The sequence below is a fragment of the Diceros bicornis genome, chromosome 20 (genome assembly GCF_020826845.1).
Source record: "Diceros bicornis minor isolate mBicDic1 chromosome 20, mDicBic1.mat.cur, whole genome shotgun sequence".
Lineage (NCBI taxonomy): Eukaryota > Metazoa > Chordata > Mammalia > Perissodactyla > Rhinocerotidae > Diceros > Diceros bicornis.
The window spans coordinates 14,260,330-14,284,544 of record NC_080759.1 but is presented as its reverse complement, the minus strand read 5'-3'; the positions used below and the strand labels follow the sequence as shown (position 1 = coordinate 14,284,544).

General features: G+C 38.1%; 2 protein-coding genes across 5 annotated transcripts in view; one reads left to right on the top strand and one right to left on the bottom strand.

The window, feature by feature from the left end:
• The window catches only part of KIF2A (kinesin family member 2A), a 68,430-nt gene extending 54,330 nt beyond the window's left edge, over positions 1–14,100 (top strand). The window contains exons 17-21 of one of the 3 annotated variants that reach the window (XR_009223155.1): positions 1,496–1,646; positions 4,898–4,999; positions 6,387–6,522; positions 8,688–13,484; positions 13,633–14,100. Coding sequence is in view for 2 of the 3 variants with exons in the window: in XM_058564015.1 (XP_058419998.1) it covers positions 489–602; positions 1,496–1,646; positions 4,898–4,999; positions 6,387–6,522; positions 8,688–8,773 (589 nt within the window). In the remaining variant the exon portion in view is untranslated. Of the gene's footprint in view, positions 1–488; positions 603–1,495; positions 1,647–4,897; positions 5,000–6,386; positions 6,523–8,687; positions 13,485–13,632 lie in introns of those variants that run through there. The other 2 variants (XM_058564015.1, XM_058564014.1) reach the window with 2 other exon arrangements.
• On the bottom strand, positions 12,281–23,405 carry DIMT1 (DIM1 rRNA methyltransferase and ribosome maturation factor). Of its 2 annotated transcripts, XM_058564016.1 has the most exons (12): positions 23,209–23,405; positions 22,786–22,859; positions 21,242–21,328; positions 19,457–19,518; positions 19,280–19,373; positions 19,145–19,194; positions 17,886–18,009; positions 17,395–17,487; positions 16,497–16,561; positions 15,573–15,636; positions 13,948–14,054; positions 12,281–12,422 (listed from the first exon to the last, which is right to left on the bottom strand). In XM_058564016.1, the coding sequence occupies exons 1-12, from the start codon at positions 23,285–23,287 to the stop codon at positions 12,380–12,382; spliced, it is 942 nt and encodes a 313-aa protein (XP_058419999.1). In that variant the 5' UTR covers positions 23,288–23,405; the 3' UTR covers positions 12,281–12,379. The 2 variants fall into 2 exon arrangements, with proteins under 2 accessions (XP_058419999.1, XP_058420000.1); XM_058564017.1 differs by lacking the exon at positions 22,786–22,859 and having other exon boundaries at positions 23,209–23,279.
• Positions 23,406–24,215: the final 810 nt, after the last annotated feature.

Below are 24,215 nucleotides of genomic sequence, written 5' to 3'. Positions count from 1 at the left end.
TTCTCAGTTTGTACCAAGGATGCTTCATAGCAAATACCATTCTAGATGCATCAGAAAGAAGTTAATTCATTACAAACAATGGATGCCATTAGGACTTCATTCTCTTGTGTCCTGTTTGAAAATACTGCAAGAGTGTTAATGACTTAACTGCCAATAAAATATTCATGGTATTGACTACACAAGAAACTTCGATTGAGTAGTCATGTAATTAAATAAGAGGCATTTCAAATTTAGATGATGGTCCAGTTAAACTTCTAGGAAGGATCATGAAAATACACCAGAAAGTAAAGACTATGGAGTAGGGAATCAATAGGACAGAGGTTCAAAAACCTCTTAAAATTGATTATTTTAAAAATACAATAAGTCATACCAATGTTGATATCCTTTTCTAAAGAAATCAAACTGAGTACTAAATGAAAACTTGAAATGTGCATTGCTGTCTTTACAAGAGCATTTTCTTTTAATTTGTTGCTGTTTTGGTGCTGCAGAGTAAAGGAGTTTGGAATTAGTCCATCAGACATTCCCTTCTCACAGGGTAGTGGCAGTCGCCCTGATCTCTCTCCTTCTTATGAGTATGACGACTTTTCTCCTTCGATTACCAGGTCTACTTCATTCTATACATAAGATGTTTATTTAAATAATTTCTTTTAAATTGTGCTATATATAAATATTTCATTTATACTTCTTTTGTCCTCAGCCATTTTATTTTTCATTTTCATTTCATTTGGCAGGTGGTGGTTATACTGCATGATCTTCATTTTTATGTACTTTATTAATTCATTTGCTTTAAAATATTGATTTAGAATTCAGGCTTCCTATTTCCCCTCATATTTTTAAGGATGATGTCATCTTTGCATATTTACCATTGAAAGATAAACTGTCTTGTTTAAAATGAAAAGTCACCTTTATTCTCTAGGCTCTTGCAGATTTCCTTATCTGCAAGGATCCTCTTGACTTAGAAAGTGTACCCTTTCCCAAATGTGTAAATTTAAGTAATGGGTAAACATTTTTTAAATGATAGAACTTTACATCTTATAATCTTTATACATTAGACATAAGATTATTTCACGTCGCTATTTTAATTGAGCATTATAACTACCAAAAATCTGCAAAGTGTATGAAATTCTCTGATTTCAGCAATGATCTATTTATTGATCTGAGTGCCATTGTTAGCATTTTTCTGTTCATATAATTTAAGTGCAACAACAGTCTCTTACTTACTTTGAAATACTGAAACTACATATTTTGCTAATTCTCATTTATTATGCACAATAATTATGTTTGAAGTAATTGTAAAGTTACCTAAGTAAATTCTTAAAGTTAAACAGCTAAACATCCCTTTAGTGTTTCCACAGATTTGAGGTAAATTTGATCTGGAAAGCTGACATCATCAATCTTAGTATGTTATTGAATTGCCTTTATATTGAATAGGTTGGTATTTTCTTGTTCCTCTACATGAGTCTTTGTTAATTTTAGATACCTTATGTGATTATAGGGTGAAAGAACTGACTGTGGATCCAGCTGCTGCTGGTGATGTCCGTCCAATAATGCACCATCCACCAAATCAGATCGATGACTTAGAGGCGCAGTGGGGTGTGGGGAGTTCCCCTCAGAGAGATGATCTAAAACTTCTTTGTGAACAAAATGTGAGTGACTTAATATAGTTGTAATTATCTAATCTTTAGTTCATCAGTAGCAGAATTTAATAATTGAAAACTATCATCTGAATCGGGTCAGCAAACTACAGCCTATGGGCCAGCCGTCTGTTTTTACAAATAAAGTTATACTGAAACATGGCCATGCTCATTAATTTACATGTTGTCAGGTTGCTTTCTTACCACAACAGAAGTGACGAAGACCATATGGCTCACAAGCCCAAAATATGTACCATCTGGTCCTTTAAGAAAGTTTGCTGACCCCTGATCTAAAACTTCTTTTTTTTGAGATTTTATACCAATATTAAAATTTAGGGATTTTTAAAGTAATATAGGGAAAAAACTAGTTTAAGAATTATACATATATATAAAGCTTAAAAGCAAAATAACCTATGGACACATACATATTTAAAAGGATGCCTGAACTATATCAAAAATCAAACTTGGCAAATGCTAACATTTGTTAAATCTGGTTGCTTTCTACATGTTTGAAATGTTTAGTGACATTTCATAATTTAAAATTTTGATTCCCCAGTTACTCAAAAAATAATAATAAAATATGTGCCCCTTGTATAAGGTCAAAGAGGTATAAAGAAATAACCGAAAAGCATAAATAATACACATTTCCATCTAATTACTTTAATCTGAGGGGATTCCTTTCTGTATGTGAGATGTAAAAGTTACTTATATAGTTACTTAACTTCATTTTTTAAATTCATAAGCTATATATTTTTATATCATTCTTTTCCCACTAAGAATCCTACAGTGGCATTTTCTCATAATGATAAAAGGTAGCATTTATTAGTTGCTTACTATATAACATACATTTGCTAAACATATTACATATTGTCTGATGTAATCTTCACAACTCCATGTGGTAGGTACTATAATTATCCCTGCTTTCTAACTGATTTTGTAAAAGGTTAAGTAACTTGACTCAGATCATATAAGTAATAAGTGCTGAAGCCAGGCGAGATTGAAACTTTGGTCTTTCTTATTCCAGAGCCATATCTTATGTCAACTAAATTTATTGCTAGCTACAATAAAGTATTCTTTGGAAACAATATAACTTAAGTTAATGTTTTTATTCCTTCTAGCAGGTATTTAAAAGTCCAAAATATTCTAGAGTAACAACTGGCCATACTACTTTTGTTCCAAATTACTCTCTGTTAATAAAGCATGGCTTAATGCAGCAATTCCCAGCCAGGAGTGACTTGGCCCCCAGGAAAAAATGTATGGAGGCATTTTTGGGTGTTCCACCTGGGGTGATGATACTAGCATCTAGTGGCTAGAGGCCAGGGATGCTGCTCAACATCATACAATGCACAGGACAGCCTTCCCCCTCCCTCAAAAAATGTCAGTAGTGCCAAAGTTGAGAAACCCAGTTTAAAGTATGAGTTCTAAACTTAGAACCATAGAAGATAAAGAACAAAAAAATGAGATTCTGGCCTCAGTCCATCCTCTGTCCCCAAAAGTTTTGAAGGAGACCGTAGTTGGTTTTAGAATTCTTAAAGCAAACCCTGCATTGTACCTAGATATGGTGCCTACCAAAGATATGGAAAACCAGAACAAGATAGGCACTCCCTGTAACAGATCTTTTTCATTTTATTCTTGGATATATTGGGTCTCTGCAGGACCTTAATTTGGAGAGGTTGGCTGGGTGAACAGAACTAATCCAGAGGCTTTAAGCATGACATCATGAGTTCTTGCAGCCTCCTCCATATCTGATAGAGTGTGGATTTCTTTCAACGTTGCCATCCCCAGGGAACTATCTTGAGATGGTTCAACATTAGCCTTTAGTTAAGTATTGGTGCATGTGTACATATCCTTGTTGCTCTATTAAGTCTTAACAAGGTAGGTTAAAATGCGATAGTGTCTAAGACATGCCCTAGGGATAAAATTAATATGGGTAGACCAACTAGAGGATAATCGACTGCATTAGAATTCCAGGAGTAGTTGTATAGACAAAAAAGTATTCTCACTAGGCTACATGGAAGTGATAGGAACTTGCATAATATCTTGAAGCAAAGGAAAGAAAGAGGACATTCTGGTCTTGGTGGGGAGGTGGCAGATAAAATGAGTAAAGGTGGTTGAGTGTGTATTTATCAGAGAGAGAGAATATGCGAGAATAATCCCTGCATGTCCTGATGAAAAGCAGATGCTTCTTTCCCCAAAGGGAAGATAAGCAGTTCTTTGGCCAACTTGATTATATAAACTTGTAGGGATGGTAGCTTATTGATGAAAGAGTCAAATGTCTACCTGTAATATTTCAGTTAACCAAAATATGCACATATATTTAGAATCGTGTATTTTATTGAAAAATGTTGCTTTTTCTACTCACGTTTTATAAAACAATTTTAAGTAAAAGTTGTGACTTGTCAATTAAAATTTCTGTAAAAACTGGTAAGCAAATTATATAGTGCAATTTGGAAATTAAGATTTAGTGAGAGGGGCCGGCCCCGTGGCTTAGCAGTTAAGTATGCACGCTCTGCTACTGGCGGCCCGAGTTCAGATCTTGGGCACGCATCGACGCATCGCTTCTCGGGCCATGCTGAGGCGGTGTCCCACATACAGCAACTAGAAGGATGTGCAGCTATGACATACAACTATCTACTGGGGCTTTGGGGAAAAGAAGGAGGAGGATTGGCAATAGATGTTAGCTCAGAGCTGGTCTTCCTCAGCAAAAAAAAGGAGGATTAGCATGGATGTTAGCTCAGGGCTGATCTTCCTCAGGAAAAAAAAAAAAAAGATTTAGTGAGAGATGAAATCTTCAGAACACTAATTTGATAGTCACAGTCATGAAAAACATTCTCTTCACATCTCTGTTCTGATGAAAAGAAATTTAAGACATGTATATCATTTAAATTATTAGTGAAAAGTAAATAATACTGAGGAAATATTTCAGTATATATATAGCCTTATAATAAATGTATTTTTAAAAAGTTGCACTATTCCAAAAGAGATGGCTTTTTTAGAGTAATTCTGCAATAAAGCCTGGGTTAAGTGAAAACTATCCCTTACTGATCTGGTTAGGTTTGGGGTGTCTTATTGAGTGTTACATTAAATTTTTGACCCATGAAAAGAAATTGTGGCTTTGCCTTTCATATTATATTTTAGTAGTCTTTACCATTCAAGCTTCCTCCATTTCTAAATGATATTTTTGTAAATAACATAGGAAAACTACTCTTTTATAACTTTTCAAGTATAAACTTTGTCATAATTTTTAAACTCTTTATTTTAAGGAAGAGGAGGTTTCTCCACAGTTGTTTACTTTCCACGAAGCTGTCTCACAAATGGTAGAAATGGAAGAACAAGTTGTAGAAGATCACAGGGCAGTGTTCCAGGTAAATTAAGACGGGACCTTTCATCAGAATGTTTCTTTAGAGAAATTAACTGAAAATTTTCATAATTCTTTGACTATCACACTAATCAAAAAATACTTGTTTGCCTCTATGTATATATGTGTATTTGTAGGGCATGTGACATGGCAAATTTTGAATAGAATGAACGATAGCTACAAAAACCCTTTCTCTGCACTATGGTGAAAAGATCCAGTTTATTTACCACCACTCTTGCACTTGATTTGCTTTTGTCAGTTGTCCATTTTTAGAAGAGGATTGAGGGCCGGCCCCGTGGCTTAGCGGTTAAGTGCACGCGCTCCGCTGCTGGCGGCCCGGGTTCAGATCCCGGGCGCACACCGACGCACCGCTTCTCCGGCCATGCTGAGGCCGCGTCCCACATACAGCAACTAGAAGGATGTGCAGCTATGATATACAACTATCTACTGGGGCTTTGGGGAAAAAAATAAATAAATAAAATTATAGTGTATTGCTGAAGGAAAAGAAAAAGTACTGATGTGTGTGTATTTTAATCGATACATATATAGTTTTCTAATAGATACCTATACCTAAGTTAACCAGTTCTGCCTGGTGATACATAGTCTAATTATTATTAGCCATTAGATTGCATTGATGTTTGGAAAACTGAAATTGTATGTACCCTAAAAAGTTAGAAAGTGCCCATTGTTATGTCCAAAAAACTCGTTAATTCAGAATGATCTGACCTTGTTAATAGTCCATGACTCATGACATTGCTAGAAAATGAAACTCAGAAATTCTACATATCTAAGATCAGTTAAGAATGGTTTTCCTAGAAGCATTTGTGAATAGTAAGTAGCTACTATTTAGTCATTCATTTGTTCTAAAATTGGCTATCCCCACTGGTCCACTTAGAATCACAATAATGGTGAAGTCACTATAATGTTGCAAAGCTAGTGTTTAGAGGTTGGGCCAACCTCTTGGCCCAACCACTGTGAGGCCCCAAGTGGGTATGTTAGTTCCATATGATTTACAAGTTCTAGGTTACTATAGACCTCATCAGATTGCTCAGTAGTTTTATTATACCCATTCTCCCAGTTTTAGGGATAGTTTTCTTAGACTTACTCTGGTCATTGATATTGATGTCTTTGATTTATTCCTTTCCCAAACCCCCACCCAAAGTAGAATAAAAGTAGAAAATTGGAGTCCTCTTGCTTGGCCTATCATATTTGTGTTTGAATTTAAGGAAATATTTCTTAATTTTACCCTGTAAATAAAGATGTTTTATGGTTATTAATATTTTAGAGAATAACATCTTCAGTATGTTTGATTATATTTAACATATATAAAATTTGTAAATTGGTTTCTGTCTTATAAAGAGGCTTATTAGATTATTGAATTTTTGTCCTTTTAGGAATCTATTCGATGGCTAGAAGATGAAAAGGCTCTCCTAGAAATGACTGAAGAAGTCGACTATGATGTAGATTCATATGCTACACAACTTGAAGCTATTCTTGAGCAAAAAATAGACATTTTAACTGAGCTGCGGGGTAATTCTTTTTTCATTTTAATGGTGTCTGAAATCTGCTTAATATTGTATGTAATTAGTGGGAGGATTTCATATTGCAAGAGGACATCTGAAGTGAAAAGTATGGGCACCATTTAACATCTTTCTAGAGGTCTATAGGCAAACCAACCATTCTGTTTTTCCGGAAAAAAAAAACATGGAGTATCATTTCAGGTGCTCTCTAATCATCTTTTTTCTTTTAGTCTTTTGAGAAGATCAAGACATCTTATGATTAAAGAGGGAAAATGTATTCTAACCAACTTGTAAATTCTATATACCCATTCATATTTTTAGGTTGGTAGGCCGATGCTTTTCAGAATTAATTTCCTTGGATTAGATCTATTCAGGGTCATCTTTCTATAGCCTCCTATCTGCATCTGCTTTCTGTGTATCTTGTCTCTTGTTTTTCCTTTGAACACTTGTTTTAAAAAATCAAGGGGAAGATTTCAAGACAACTACCCTTTTCCTTTGCTTATGAAGGGAAGCATGTGGCCAACCCACATGCCATGTCTTTTTGGCTTTTTAATGAGCTTCTCTGTGCAGCTTCAGATCTGCATTTATTGTATGTGCTAATTTCTTAGGCACTGGCAAATTAGCTGTCTCCATTTATATGCAAGTGGGCATCTGTATGTGTGTGTACATGGAAGGCAACATGAAACCAGATTGAAATTGCTAGTTTTTAGCACCAAACCAGCTGCTTAATTTTTAAAACTAGGTCCTTTGTGAAGTTGGTTATTTGAAATCATTTCCTATAGTCAGCAGTCACCATTTCCCCAATTCAGAATTGTTTGTGCAGATGCAGGGTTTCTAAAATTTACTTTTGTTTTTCATGTTCTTAATATTCAAGCCTTGATTTAAAGTGTTTCGATCATTTTTCTAATCTGCCGTAACTCACAAGCATCTTTTCTGTATGCATTTTATTCAGAAGACATCTCGTAATGCAGTCTAATTTTTTTCTCTGTAATATGTAACATTCAATTTAGAAAACTTCCTTTCTTTAATTTTCTCAGGATTCATGTATATCAAACATATCCATAACTTTAAGGAAATCACTATCTAGATATTGTATTATTCAGTCCTTTCTTAGGAAAAAAAACTTTTTTACCATCCAGAGATAATTTTGGTAATAATGTAAGAAGTTTGAGAGCCATTGTCTTATATTCATTAGCAGGCACCAGATCCAGAAGTCCTTGAACTCCTTTCTAAATTTCAGAAAAGTCAACGTTTTTAACATCCTTGTACTTCTGAAGAGGGGAAAGAAATTGAGATTCCAACTTTATATCTTTCTTTTCTTCTGAAGGCCATAACCTTTGCAGCATTAACACATTTGAAGTTGAGTAATTCTTTATTGAGGGGTGCTGGTCCTGGACCAGCATCGGGGTCTCTATTGACTAAATGACAGTAGCACCACTCCAGTTGTGACAATCAAAAATGTCTGTAGACATTACCAAATGTCCCCTATGGGGGCAAAAATCACCCCTGGTTGAGAACCACTGTTAGAGAAAGATTTCTCATCTTCACAGCTGTTATTTGCCTCTGCCAGTTTATGTACTTATTTCTTATTCTTATGTGATTCTGAATCAGTACGTGACAGATGGTAAGACAGAATTGTAAGATCAAGAAGTGTATTATCCTGTAATCCCCCTTCCCCATTCCCTTTTACAGTCCCTGATAGGAAAAAAATGACATTTCTTTTTAAAAATTCAAATATCTTTTAAAATTTCGTAGCTTGAAAAGGTAAAATAGGAATTGGGAGTAGAAATTTCCTAATATTGAGAGAAGAAATGTCTATTTTTACAGCTTAATAAGATTCACAGTGTTTCTTTTGGACATGACTGTACATATTTTACACACATATGTAGCCTGTCTACACTCCAAAAGAAATTCAAATAAATTAAAATTGAATACTGTTAAATGTGCCAAACAGAACAGAAACCTATTGAAGATGTAGAAAAGAACAGGTATTTCCAAGAATCTGTAAGGAAATTGTTGCTATAGTTGAGCATTGTATTTAGTTCTGAGTTTCTGGACAACAAAGAACAAAAGGAAAAATCCTGAGTTAATGTTATATGACTTGATAGGACCCCAAAGATGTATACTTAATGCATGTAATGCATACTCATGCCCTTGTTCTTTTCTTTTTCCAAGATAAAGTGAAATCTTTTCGTGCAGCTCTGCAAGAAGAAGAACAGGCCAGCAAGCAAATCAACCCGAAGAGACCCCGTGCCCTTTAAATTGGCATTTGCTGCTTAAGGATCCCCAGAACCCTCACTACTGTAACATACAATGATTCAGCTGTAAGGGCCATTTGAAAGTTTGAAATTTTAAGTGTCTGTGGAAAATGTCTTGTCCCTTCACCTGAATGACATTTCAATTTTGTGAAACACTCCTTTGTCTACAAAATGCTTCTAGTCCAGGAGGCACAACCAAGATTTGGGAATAGTGAAGCATTTTGTTTCATTAACCCAAATATTGATTTACTTTTGGAGATCCTTGCCAATTTTATTTTCTATATGATGAAGTAAGATTGTGGACTTGATCCAGAGGTGAATAGTGGGGGGATGCCACAGCATTTCCTGTTAACTCGGTTCGATTTTTATAGCAAGACTGAGCAGTTTTAACTCCTTTGCGTGCATGCATACCTCATCAGTGATTGTACATACCTTGACCACTCCTAGAGACCGCTGTGCTCACCTCTCCCTGCTCTGTGCCTTGACTAAGGCTATTGACCCTAAATTTCTGAAGCACAGCCAAGATAAATTACATTCCGTATTTGTCCTTGTAAATTACCTTTATTGTGTGTACATTTTTACTGTATTTGAGACATTTTTTGTGTGTGACTAGTTACTTTTGCAGAATGTGCCATACATTGAATGGAACTAAAGTCTGTGACAGTGGACATAGCTGCTGGACCATTCCATCTTATATGTAAAGAAATCTGGAATTATGATTTTAAAACCATATATGTGGTTATAATTTTCTTAGCATTTCTTTGTAAAGAACTAAAATATAAACTAGTTGGTGTATAATAAAAAGTAATGAAATTCTGAGAAGAGTTTTATCTTAGGATAATACATATATGCAGTGTGTGTTCCAGTGTGGTATTAACAAGACTAATAGTGCAATTTGATCCTTACCAATACCGTTACGTAAGTTGAAGCGTCCATCGGCACCCCAAAATGTATCGTTTAAATGTACTGTTAAAGGAAATTGGCTTCTGATGCATGAACATTTACATGTACATCGAAAGTAGTCTGTAATAGAACTGTTAGTTTAAGCCAAGCGTAGACAGTACATAACTCCCTTGAAAAAGAATTAAGCTAAAAAAGAGTTGACTTTGCCTTAAAAGGCACATCTAACCCAGGCTCCATCCATTACCTAATGTGTGATGTTTCACCATTATTTGGTGAGAATCACCGAATTCTCACCAATAAACTGATCTAGGGTATGCTACTTTTCAAATGGTGGTACTTATCTTTACAGATTGCTACTCCGAGGAAGAAAACTGGCCACTTTTCATGTACATATTTTGTTAAAAGATTTATATTGCTCTCTAGGAGTTTTCCCTCAGTTCCCAGGATGGAGTCCAAGAGTAGATTAAAAACAACAAAAAGTCTCCCAAGGATATCTTGTTTGGATTGACTCTAAGGAACTACTAGCTCATCCATATGGGCCCAAGGGAAGCTATGAATAGAGAGTCACATGAGCCAGATTCCTACTTCCCTGTTCATAGAACTCAGAGGGTAGTGGTGGGAAATCCTAACACCATGGTGAAATGCTCCTCTGTAAACTTGAAATCTAGAACAAATGTAGATTTTCACAATGTGCTTATTAATAAATGAAATCTATGGAATGAGTTTTAGAGATAATTTACTTCAATACAATCACCTTTGTTTTGGAAGGGACTCAGGTTTTCTTGCAGCTGTAAGATATGTTCTATTTGTGTTTATTTCAAAGAGAAGAGGAACTGTTACTATTGACCTTGCAGAGGCTTTTTAAAAAGGTAGATTTTGAGGCTAACCAACCTTCAAAGGGCAATAAAAGAACTTGCTCTTTTAAAGCACAACAGATTAGTCTTAATTTATTATTTAAATTAGATGAGTACTATCTCTGGAAGGTCTCCTTATATCCAAATATGCTGCTTTATACTGTAATGGCTTCATTCTGATCAGTAACCAAGGTATATAAAGAATTGGTACCAGAAAAGATCTTGGTAGTATAATCCAGTCCTTCAGTTTTACAGATAGATAGGCAAAACCGAAGGCCAGAAAAGGGACTAAAACTGAGCAGTTCATAAGGGGAAAGGGAAATAGAGGGAATGCTAAATTAAATCTTAAAATGTTGCTGTAAGGATACAGACAGTACAAGTGAACTTTGCAAAGTAGTTTTGTGATACTTAAAAAAACCTCTTAATGTTTATGTAACAAAAGTGGCTTGATGCAGCTATTATTTAAAGAATAATTTTTTGGATCTGGATTAAACATTATTTACTTTCTCAGACTTGAAAGCTGATATCCCTCTTAATAAGTAACTAAGAAAATATACATTCTTTTAATTATATAGGAATGTTTTAATACATCACGACTTGAAGCCAGATTTCAAAAAAATCTGTTTAGGCAAACAATTTATCTTCCCTTCTAGGTTTACTCAGTGTACCTTTGTTAAAATAATTCGGAAACACTCCTGTTAAGTTAGGTATAAAGAAAGGCAAATATCAATGAAGATATTTTTTTATTAATTTCCTTATATAAATAATCAGCTCCTATAATTCTTATTAAAGGACATTAACAACATTTAGTATTATATTGATAATGATTTAAACATAGTAGCTAACTAAGACTTGTTTATGACATCTATTAAATTTTCAACCTGACATTTTACAAATAGCTTGAAACTAAGCATCAGGTATATGAAAAAGTACTGGAAATTTTAACTATCCATAAGTCAGATGGATACTGGGAGCCTGTAGTTGTAGGAAAATGGCTGGTTGGGTTTTTTTGTTTGTTTTGAAATTGAAGGGCAGAGATTTTCATTTTAAGGCCAGTTTTGATTTATAAAAACTCTGAAATTTTGTTAAACCTATGACTATCTCCCCAAGAAAAAACAATCTTATAGTTCATTTCATTCTAGTTGAGCATCCTTGTTTCACAGGTAAGGAATCATGCCCAGAAGCGATACGCCTGGCACCACATGGTGGCAGCTGCAGACTCAGGCTTACCCAGAGCTCTGATGTAGCCTATGATGCTACAGGATAGCTGATGGGGGAGGCAATGACAGAAGTTGTAAAGGATAAAAAGAGAAAGAATGAGAGAAGCAAGATAAAAACATTGTAAGAAACAATTGTTTTACTGCATACATGAATAACAAGAAATGGTATGGGGAATATGTGACTAGCGTATTGTAGCTTTTTTACTACTTGAGGGACAAAGGCCTAAAGAGCTGAAGGCCTAAAGAGGTCCTCACAGTAATATATAATAGAAAATACAAGAGTAACATCTTTATACAATAAACTGTTAGAAATGATAAGTTTAAGTGTAAAGTTGTGCGTGTCTGCGGCTCTTGAACTTGAAGATTATCATGTATAGATTGGACCCTGCCCTCTATGTTCGATTTTAAAAACAAACCAAAACCAAAAAAAAAAAATTGGAGTACTTAGAATTGACTGACTTACTACCTTGAAAATTCAGAGTAATAAATGATGACAACAGTAGTATAAATCAAAAATAGTCAAGCACATAGTGTCCCAGTAGAGCAAAAGCATAGTTCATCTTCTCAAATTATTAAAAGTATACAATCCCAGTTTCTTTTCTTGAATTTGAAACATTCTGTCTTCCAGATACCTAAGAAAAATGGATACCTTCTGCATTGAATCCATGTAGCAATCTGAAAAAAGCAAGCGAAATGAGATGGTATTGAAAAGCTAATTTGTAGCACGTAACAGCGCACAGTTCCTATACCATGAATTCTAAAACATGAACACATCAGCAGACATATGAAGCCCACCCACTCCTAACACTAGTCATTAAAGTTTATTCTTCAACTAAATTTATAACATATATACTGGTTAAAACCACATCATTTTGCTGCCTCTTTTGTCTGTATGTCTTAAGTTATTATGAATTGGACTAAAAATATCTTCGACCTCCACTATCCCAGTCCTAACAGCTCATAGGCATTTGTTCCATTTCAACATGGTAGGTGAACAAGAAGTTATTTGGAATTAGAGACACGAGAGATGAATGGCTAATCTTACATGTCCATTCTTCCTCTCTGAGCTCACTGTTACTGAGGTTCAAATTAAATATTTACACGCTGCTTTTCTCTGGATACCTATGTACTTATGAGATCATAGTTAGCAAACTGCATATACTTAATAACCTTGAAGAAGTCTGGTGAGAATGAAGGAAAGTAAGATGAAATATTTCTATTTAGACCTGAGATTATTTTCAGGATGGCTCATAGGAACAGGTCAAGATGGGTTAAGATGTCTGAAAAAGGAAGATAGGTACTTAAGAATAATGTTCAACTCCTAAGATTAATATCTAATAAACACTCAGTACTGCTAGCCTGCCAGTATAAAATATAAACCCCATTTGTCTTAGTTATATAGAACTGTGTTTCCAACTTAGAAAAGTCAAACCAATGACTTCTCCTCATTTTTTATTCAGCCCCTAGAACATGGAAGCTTTAAAAATGAATTGGCTCAACAGGCAAAAACTTCTGTGCAGTAAGTGATGGTTTATTAGTTAGGAAATCAAAGTGTTAGTGATTAAAAACAGTGAGTACAGGTTAATAATTACTTGGGTAATTGAAGCCTTACTCTGCTTTCGTTAAGACTTACTTGCTTAATTCAAGGAAAATAAATTTTGGTCTACATTGCCCAGATACTTATGACACCTTTCTTTTACTTCAGGTGTGTAGAACTTGCCTCAGTCTACAAAACAGGTAACTATACTACTAAACCAGTTAGAAATGATAACCAGATATGATTGTAACTGACATTATTTCATGCTTAGGATCTATTTAACAATAGCTATTCCCAATAAAGAAAATAAGATCCAACAACATGTATTATGATTCTTCTACCTTACAGGCTACTTTGAAGAGACAAACTATGAAGACTGACTGTGAATGGGAGTTGGGGGAGGGGGTTGGACGGGAGGAGCACACACACCAGAGGGACACAGGCTTTCTCCAGGCTTGAACTGTTCTTTACTACTGTTCTTAAAGAAAATGGTCACTCTGCTGCAGCTAACTAGCCTCCATCTTCTACACCAAATACTATGCCATGCCATGGAAGTGCTATGCAATAACTCCCAGGTAGCACTTTATACCGCTTAAAAGCCTTTAAATCTAATCTGAAGGTGTCACAGTAGAGAAATGTAAACACTTAGGAAAATGTAATTACCTGATGAAGTCATCTATGTCCATGGAACGGGCACGCTTGTCACTAAAACCTGTGCTGGTTAGGATTTGCTGTATTTTATCTGCTATGCTGAAATCTTCTGGTATTATCTATAATATAAGATTCAGAATAAATGAACAACGTATCTTTAATGAAGTCACATTGACTCTTTTTTTACTTCAATAAGTCATAAAATAGTCACCTTTGTTCATGACAGTTTGGAAAGCCCACTTGTGCAGATAAGACTTGAAAATATTAAGTATTTCATACTTCACATATTTAATCCAAAGATCTTTATGTTTTGTTTTTTTTTGTGAGGAAGATCAGCCCTGAGCTAACATCCATGCCAATCCTCCTCTTTTTGCTGAGGAAGACCGGCTCTCAGCTAACATCTACTGCCAATCCTCCTCCTTTTTTTCCCCAAAGCCCCAGTAGATAGTTGTATGTCATAGCTGCACATCCTCCTAGTTGCTGTATGTGGGACGCGGCCTCAGCATGGCCAGAGAAGCGGTGCGTCGGTGCACGCCCGGGATCCGAACCCGGGCCGCCAGTAGTGGAGCACGCACTTAACCACTAAGCCACGGGGCCAGCCCAATCTTTCTTAATCCAGTTCAATATTTTCCTACTTAAGCAGGTTTTTAATGACTTTGTCCATAAAAGAGAAAACAAGTAGCAGTGTGGTACATTAAACCATAGATCTGAGTCAAAAAATACAAAGGAAATTTGTTTAGATCTGTCTGCTCTGTTTAATTAATCTGAAAGAACTAATAAGTTATCAAACATCACATAGTCTTTATATATGAATATGTGTATATGTTTGCTCATACACACTCAAAATTGGTTTAAAAAAATGTTGCAGGTCTGGCCCAGTGGCATAGCATTTAAGTTCGCATGCTCCACTTTGGTAGCGTGGGGTTTGCAGGTTCGGATCCCAGGCACAGACTGATGCACTGCTTATCAAGCCATGCTGTGGCAGCGTCCCATATAATGTAGAGGAAGATGGGCATGGATGTTAGCCCAGGGCCAACCTTCCTCAGCAAAAAGAAGATTGGCAACAGATGTTAGCTCAGGACTAATCTTCCTCACAAAAAAAAAAAACGTTGCACAGATAATGACAATGAAGAGGCATGAGGCTCACAACCAGAAATGTGCTATGTGGTGTATGCTTTATTCTAATTTCAATTTCTAGGTATTAAAAAAAGTCACTGAGAAAATGGTAACTTTAAATTTGTAATTGCTACATGAGCAACAAACAAGAAGGGACGGTTACAATTCAGAGAATGGGAAATGGTACACAATTATTGTAAGCTGAGCAAGCTACGCATGCCTAAAGTTTGAGAAAATTATGACTCAGCTGAATCCCTTTTTATAATAAAAAACAACTGTCAGGAGTTAAAGAGGATCGAGTGAAGTAATCAAGGTTGCTCAGATCTGTTCCACAGACTACAGCAGCACTGACCTGTCAGAGTGCCAGTTGTGCTAGTTATATATTACATACTGGCATTTAAGGATCCTATAGAATGTAGAAAATCAAGAATATTGTAATGATAGATGAAAAAGAGTAAGAAACAGAGGGACATTTTAAAATACAACAAATCACTGAAACCACAGGAACATTTTCTGCTTACAGTATTATGGACTGAACAGTGAATTCTGTAATTTTTTTCCAATAGCTGTTGCACTGCACTTGACCTAGAGCAAAAAGTGATATCCACTATTATTATCCCAGAATCAGAGATTATAAATAACTTCCTTTCAGTTTATAATAATATTAAATCTATATTCCATATGGTAAAATTAAGGAGCTAAAAAAGGTATTGAATATTTAACCTTAGGAAACAATCACAAACTAGTTATATTTAAAAGTAAAGTCCTAATACACGTCTCTTAAATTCTTAGAGAAGTTTTAGACTCCAGAAAACATCACATCAAAAAAGAAAAAAATCTAAAATTATGGCTTTCGGGGGGAGGGAGGAGGGCAAAAGGGATAATTCGGCACGTGTGTGGTGATGGGTTGTAATTAGTATTTGGGTGGTGAACATGATGTAATCTATGCAGAAATAGAAGTATAATGATGTACACCTGAAATTTATACAATGTTATAAACCAATGTTACTGCAATAAACGAAAAATTAAAAAAAAAAAAGAAAAAGTAAATAAATAAAATTATGGCTTTCACTTCTGTTTTGCCCTGGGGCCCCAAACTGCTGTTACATTTTTCCAAGTTAATAAAATGGCACAAATCTTTCACAAGTGTAGATGGGAGTCTATCGTGATCCCTTCTTTCCAAGGAAAACTAAGCAGATGTGCGGTCAGTTTTCGGTTTTTTCCCTATTTTGCAAAAAAACCTGATCTAATTCCCAACTCCAGGAAATTCCTTCATTACATTCTCCTGCCTCCCAAAGTACAAAGTTAGTTAAAAAAGTGTGTCTGGACGTGGATAATCTTTATGCTTCAGGGCATCTGTTCAGGAAAAGGACCAATAGTCCAGCACTTGGCACAGTACATGGAGCACTGGGTCTTCATACATTACAAGTTAGTACAATACTTACTTAAACGCAGCAGACAGGGTCTTGTTTTTCCTAACAAAGGTGATCCGTACTAAGCCATCCCATTCCTGAAAGAGAATATGGATATTTTCTTACAAAATATCAAACCTTACCTATGCCTGCTAGGTATTCTTTTTGTCTTTTAATATATAAAACTGAGAAGAACCTTCTGAAGTGATGAAAACGTTCTATATCTTGATCTGGCTGACACACATGTGCAAAAGTAAGATGTATACTTGATTTTTGCACTTTTGTGCACCTCACTGAATATTTTATCCTCAATTCTAAAAATCAGAAAATATATATCATTGTTCTACATCTGAACAAAGAACAACATGGCATTTATTTAAATCTAAGTATCATTTTCAAATGATTTAGAATAGAGGCTGTGCAACACACCTAAACCCCCCTGAAGGAGTAATTGACAAACCATCCCATTTACCACCAGTTACTGACTAACACAAGCAATCGTGTTTCTATCCAAAGCGACTACAGTAAGGTTTTATATCTAGTCTTCTGGCTTGCTTCTCTTTTTAAATCGCAAAAACAAGAATTTTGATTAAAAAGTGTTACCTATAATATTATTCTACCAACTATTTTCATTTTATCTTGTTTTCCAAGTCTTATTCAAATAGATACATGTTTTCTGCAGCTATAATCTTCAGCAAAATGCAGTGATATCTAATCTTTTTACCTTTTGCAAACATTTTCCATGCTTTTTCGTGGTCTTCACAACTATCTTGTGAAATTATTCCATCTACTCCATCACAGAGATGTATCATAATTAACATTTTTCTGTTTGTGCATTTAGGTTGACTCAATATTTTTCTGGCGCTATAGACACATCCTCCAGCTTGGACTTTTTTCCCCTTTACCGAATGACCTAGTATTTTAACCTCACCTGAAAATTGATAGGTGGTGGTGGATTCTTAGGTTCTATCCTTACGACACTGGATTCCACCTTAGGTGGTGGCCTGAAGTTATTCTTTCCGACCTGTTAATCAGAAAATGTTTAAGTAGACCTCTCAAAAAGTTTAAATTAGTAATTAAATCTTTTTGTGTGTGTGAGAGAAAGACTGGCCCTGAGCTAACATCCAGTGCCAATCCTCCTCTTTTTGTTGAGGAAGATTGGCCCTGGGCTAACATCCATGCCCATCTTCCTTTACTTTATATGGGACGCCGCCACAGCATGGCTTAACAAGCAGTGCGTTGGTGCATGCCTGGGATCCGAACCTGCAAACCCCGGGCCACCGCAGCAGAGCGCATGCACTTAACCACTGTACCACCAGGCTGGCCTCTAAATTAGTAATTATAACTATACTCTCCTCACAGAAAGCACAGCTAGATGCTCAAGATGAATCAAGCCACATTATTTCAATAATAGTCACTTACTTTCATTAGATGGTCCACACGTGCTAACAGCTGTGTATTAATTGATAGTCTGCAATATAACTTATCTCCAGGTTTTGCAACCAGTCGCAGAGCAAATTCTCTTTGAAACATAAGCACAGCACATCTGAAAAGGCAACAGAAAGGAAGAGGAAAATGGTCACGTTCTACTATAAACGTATTTTCACATCAATGAATTTTCTTGGGTGGGAAATAGAGCAAAGCAATATCTGTGGTTCATGATAATTAGTCCAGCTAGTTAGAAGGTAGAACACTTTCAGCCACAACATGATCCAGCTGGCTTTTTTATTTTATACTGGCTGTACCGCTAACCCCTTGCAACTGTAAGCCCTCAGTGATCAGATGAGGAAGTATTTCAGATCAGCTCTAGTTCATCACCCATTCCAGGGAAACAAAACCCAAACACAACTGGCTCAGTAGGCGAACTGTACTCATGGGGTAGCAAACACCCTGACGGAAGAGCTGAGGCAGGAGGCAGGTCATGAGATCAGCGTCGCCTGATGTCACAGGCTAAGGCACGTGGACTTGCTCTTCAGCCAGCAATGCGGAGGCTTTCCAGTCGTGACCTGGAGAGGAGACCCTTCAAAGCTGGGCTTCAACTTGCACCCTTTTTTGACAATAAGTCACACTAAGAAATACATTTGACATTGCCATCCAGGCCGCAAATATCTGCATGTATATGTGTTTATGTAACTCAAAAGTTTCATGAAACTGTAATCATCTGGACCACATGCAGTGAATGCCCTCTGATATATTCCATGTCATTAAAAAAATGAGTCATGTCTCACTAAATTTAATTTATAACCACTCCGGGGTTTTTGACGTGCAGTTTGAAAACCACTGGTATAGACCATACTAGAAACCAGTCAGATGGCCAGTGCAATTGTCTACACACAAGGTAATAAAAAGTCAGGCCTGGACTAATGGCAAGAGGATTAGAAAACAGAGAAAGGCCGTCTGGTCTCAGAAGCAGGACTGACACCACACCTCCCCCAGTAACTGTCAACGGAAAACAGAAAGAGAAAGACCTCCACACAAATTGATATCGTCTACAAAACAAATTCTCCAATAAATTGATATCGTCTACAAAACAAATTCTCCAATAAATTGATATCGTCTACAAAACAAATTCTCCAATAGTTTTTCAATTGAATTAACTTCATCTTTGGCCGTCTGTGTTCATGGCCTGAACTGTCAATCTCTCTAAGATGTGGCAGTAACTTTGGTCTTTTGTCACAAACCTGAAAAAAGGTCGGTGCAGCAACAGCTTGAAGACAAAAGGAGAAGAGATCTGTAAAAGAATTAACTAGTTATTTCTGGGAAAGACACACCGGAGAGACATTTGGTAAAATGTTCCCGACAATTTGAAAGCATACCTGATAAGGCAAATTTGCCACACAAGCATCAAAAAATGGCAAATCTGTTTTCAACACATCACCCACCATTACTTGAAGTTTGCTGGCCAGAGGCCTGATAATAAGAAAAAAAGCAATTAAAAAAGAATACTGTTTCATGAGATTGAAATGCATTTTAATTCTATTACGTATACTCACGTGCCCTGAACTCTTTTGTGAAGTTCAGCTACTAGCCTTGGGTCAAGTTCACAGGCAATTACCTAAATTGAAAAAAAACAATTTGGGGGGGTTAATTATGGAGTAAAAATCTTTTCCTATTATCTCAAGAGTAACTCTTACATGACTTAGATGAATTAAACTTATTTTCCCAATTCTACCATCAATATTCCTTCAACTGTACTCTAACATTTCAAACAACAAAAAATACCACCCAGAAAAGTAGACAACCAGACTATGTGAGTTCTACCCAAATAACTGACAAAATGATCATGCTTAATTGGCTCCATGCTTCGTAACTGAACAGCGGATTAAAAAAACACACAAAATGTCTGTGCAGTAAATGTTCTTAGAAGCATACAAAGCAACTGCTCCTAGAATGAGTATGACACTTACCTACTAAGACCCAGAGTACGTAGCATAGATAACTTCTCAAGGAAATGAAAAGGGACACCAAATAAGGCTGGAATTGTCATTTAATTCAATATCAGCTGAGGTTTTACTGACTTCCAGGAAGACCATGTCTACAGAGTAGATATATATGCTGCTTAGTCTGTTTAGCTCCTGGATCCACTCTCCAGCTTTCTCTATGCCCTGTAGGGTGATGCAGTCCAGTTCCCTTGCCATTTGACTTCCAGGTGGGATTAGCCAGTGAAAGGTACCAGCATGAGAGGGTGCAAGGGGGGAGGTGGAATATTTCCTAATGCCTGCCCCATGCCCACAGGAGTTCTGGCAGCGGCTGTGTCCCACCGTGAGTGGCCCCTGTTCAGTGGTCCCGCTCTTACTGGGCTCCTGTAACACAGTTCCCTCCTCTTGCCCCTTGAGGCCTTTGGATGGTAACTGTTTCCTGTTGTTGCTAGTGCCTGGGTGTCTCACAAATGCTTACTGGTTCCCTTAACCTCATTCCCACATTTCATAAATAGTCTCTTCATTAAACTCTCTTCAGATAAGGTCTTGAAAATGTGCTGCCCACTTTCCCCAGAGGACACCACAATGGTTCCATTCAACTGGAAACTGGGTCAACCAAGAGACAAACAGGTACCAGCAGTGGCCAGGGGGCACCTCAATCTCAGAGGCCTGTGGCTCCAGCTCTTAAGATCTCCTCCTCCAAAGCTCTAGGTCCCAGGAACTCCAACCTCCTCGCTCTGCTCCCCCGAGCCTAGAGGTGGTAGCTGCTCTTTGCAATTATTATTTCTGGGTTACCTCAGTGTTCCCATTTTATTCTTTTAGTCCTCTAACAATCATGTAACCGATTCCCTATATTAAATTCCCTGTACTGAAATATTTAATGTGGTTTCTGTTCCCCTGACTGACATATCCCATATTTTCTTTTTTTAAATTGAGGTATAATTGACACACAACATTGTATTAGTTTCAGGTGTACAACATAATGATTCAACATATGTACATACTGCAAGATAAGTCTAGTTAACATCCATCACCTCACATAGTTACAAATTTTTTTCTTGTGATGAGAACTTTTAATATCTACTCTCTTAGCAACTTTCAGATATACAGTATTGTTGACTACAGTCACCATGCTGCACATTACAGCCCCAAGAATTATTTATTTTATAACCGGAAGTTTGTATCTTTTGACCCCCTTCACCCATTTTGCCCATATTTTCTAAGATAAAGTTTCTAGCAAGGGACCAAGGGTGACTATTAAAACAACAGCAATTAATTAAAATAGATTGATACTGGTAACCCAGCTGAGCTCGCACATATAGTCATTTCTGACACAAAAACACTCAATCTCCTTTTTACCTTTTTTGCCTTTTCTAGCAACTTTACAGTCATATTGCCAGTTCCAGGTCCCACTTCCAGCACCACATCAGTGGGTCGTAAGGCAGCCTAGAAGCAAGCACAACCACTTCAGCTTCACTGGCACACCTGAACACAGCATTCCATTTACACCTGAATACCTCTGCTCAAAAGCGCTCGGCGGCGCCAGCCCCGTGGCTTAGCGGTTAAGTGCGCGCGCTCCGCTACTGGCGGCCCAGGCTCGGATCCCGGGGCTCAGTGATGCGCCGCTTCTCCGGCCATGCTGAGGACCGCGTCCCAGGTACAGCAACTAGAAGGATGTGCAACTATGACATACAACTATCTACTGGGGCTTTGGGGGAAAAAAGGAGGAGGATTGGCAATAGATGTTAGCTCAGAGCTGGTCTTCCTCAGCAAAAAGAGGAGGATTAGCATGGATGTTAGCTCAGGGCTGATCTTCCTCACAAAAAAAAAAAAAAGCGCTTGGCGAAGAGATCTTACTCTGACTCATTTTTAGAAGATTCCTTCATGCTCTACATGCTTAACAAAATCATCTCATTCACATTAGGTGCAAGTGGAAATCGAACACTTCTAACTTGGGGCAATAGTTAGGAGTCAGAAAAGCAGGAACAGCAGCTTTCTGGGATTGGCATTCTGCTTTCTACCTTGGAAATGATTCCAACAGCATCTTGTTACCAACTCAGTCATGAATAAGTTCAAACAGGAAAGGACGGTATATGATGACCTTGCCTCAGAATCTCAGCGTGTTGTACCAGGATTTCTCAATTCTCATCCCACATACGGTTTCAGGGACACAGGAGTACGAAGGAACTATACACAAAACCGGGTGTCCGTGTGCACACAGCTGCAGTATTCTGGGCCGATAGTTTTTATCAGATGCTCAAAGGAATCCATGAACCAAAAAGATTAAAAAGCTAGGCCAACCTTCATTTTGGAAATGACACTAAGTCAAGATGAGATCCTTTATGTAATGTTCTTTCTATAGCTGCAGGATGCTTCCTTTGTAACCATGAAAGTAATCTGCACAACCTATATTTCATGTCCTAACACCCAACCACCCATAACAATAAGAGAACACCAATAACCTGTACAAGAGGAAAACTGCAAAGAATTGATATGGGTACTGGATTGTACCATGGAAGTTTCTCTGGGGAACAAACTTCCTAAGGTGTCTTTTAGACATATTTGTAGGTTCTGGAGTAAATAAAAACTAATAGTGTTAGACGGTGCCTAGAAAATGTGTTTGGGAATAGAAGACTAATAATCCGGAATTGAGCGAGCACAAATGTCCAGCTATGAAGTAAATAATCTACAGAAAGACACCGAATTTGGAGCCAGGAGAAACGCAGAGGGCATGAAGGAAACCCTGCGGAAGACAGCTTATGAATCCTGGACAATTCTTCAACTCATTCAACAAGCATTTATACAGCACCTACTTTGTGTCAGGCATCCTCTCTACGCTTAAGTATTCCTAAGAATAAAATCAATAACCCAATAACGCTCTCCCTTTCCTCTTCCACACCCACCTTATCGATAATGCTGTTAACAATGAGAGGATTTTTCAAAATGTGCTGCCCAATCCCCGTGTTGAACATGAGTCCTGGAAGAAAACACGAAATAGCCTTAATTTCCCAACTAAAATTAGATATTAGACCGTCCCAGAGAAGAACGTAGGAGGGTTAGGGCAAGATTTCTGCGCCAACGAGAGGCACCAAACGTGACGCTGGGAGCCGGGGCTGACGCTTGAAGTCCACCCCTCCTGCCGGAAAGGAAGCCCGAGGCGGCGCGCAGGGCCTGAGGCCGGCGCCCGGGAGCCCCGGGACTTGCGCGCTCGGGGAGCGCGAGCCCCGACCGGCCGCCCTGTCCCGGCCCAGACCTTGCTCCGGGCCCCCCGGCTCGGTCCTGCCGGAAGACCCGACCCGACCCCAGCCCCCTCCCAGCTGCCCCACCTCCGACGCTCTTCAGCTCCCGGCGCTGTTCTTGCCGCTGGCGGCGGCGGCCGCTCGCCCCTGACTTGATCTTCGGCATCTTCGCAGGCAGCGGACCCACAGGCCAGGGAAATCAGGGAGGGCCAAAGCCGGCCGCTACCCCGCGACACCGCACACGTGGACGTCGGCGCTCGGCACCACCGGCACCACTGCGGGCCACGTGGGGGAGGGGCGAGCACCCGCCCCCCCGTTCGCTCTGGGCTCCGCCCCCATACAGAGGGCCGACCTTGGAGCCCAGTGGCCGCCGGGAATTGTAGTCATGAGCTGGAGGACAGCCTAACCTCCGGAGCCTACAGATCCCAGAAGACACCGCGCTACCAATTCTGGCAATTTGGATTGGCTAGTTTGGAATTGGGGCGGGGTCTGTCGCGCCTATCTGCAGGCAGCTGTTTAAGTAGGTTTTGGTGTGGTATTCTCGACGTTTAAATTACCAGCTGCGAAGAGGCCTCTGGATGCCTTATCAGGCCAGGTTCTGGGATCGCTGAAATCCAAAGATTTCTGTCTGTCATGTGCCTCACTTCTGTTTCTCAGCAGATTCTAGGGTGGGAAACCCAGGATCTTGGGATGAGGAGCTTGCTCCTTTGGGGGAGTAAGGTCTCCGCTGCTTGCGTTGTGGAAAGGATCTCCGAGAATGTCATAAGTAGCTAGTTCCACTAGGGCTACTAGTTGCTTCGTTTCCCTCTGTACCACGTCGTTCATTCCCTAAACATTTATTGAGCTCCAGCTGTGTATTAAACACTGCTGGGTGGTGGGGATTCAAAGTTAAATAGGAAACTGCTCTCCTCAAAGTTTATTCCATTGAGAGAGAGAGACAAAAAGTCTGAAACTCTGTAGACGTGGTAATTGGTCTGCATTGGGTACTGTGATAGGACGATGTATCCGACTGTACGCTCCATGAGTACAAGGTCTGTGTCTGTTTTTCCTGCCAGTGTAATGGCTTTCAGTTTTTAATGTTTCTGCGTGTGCCC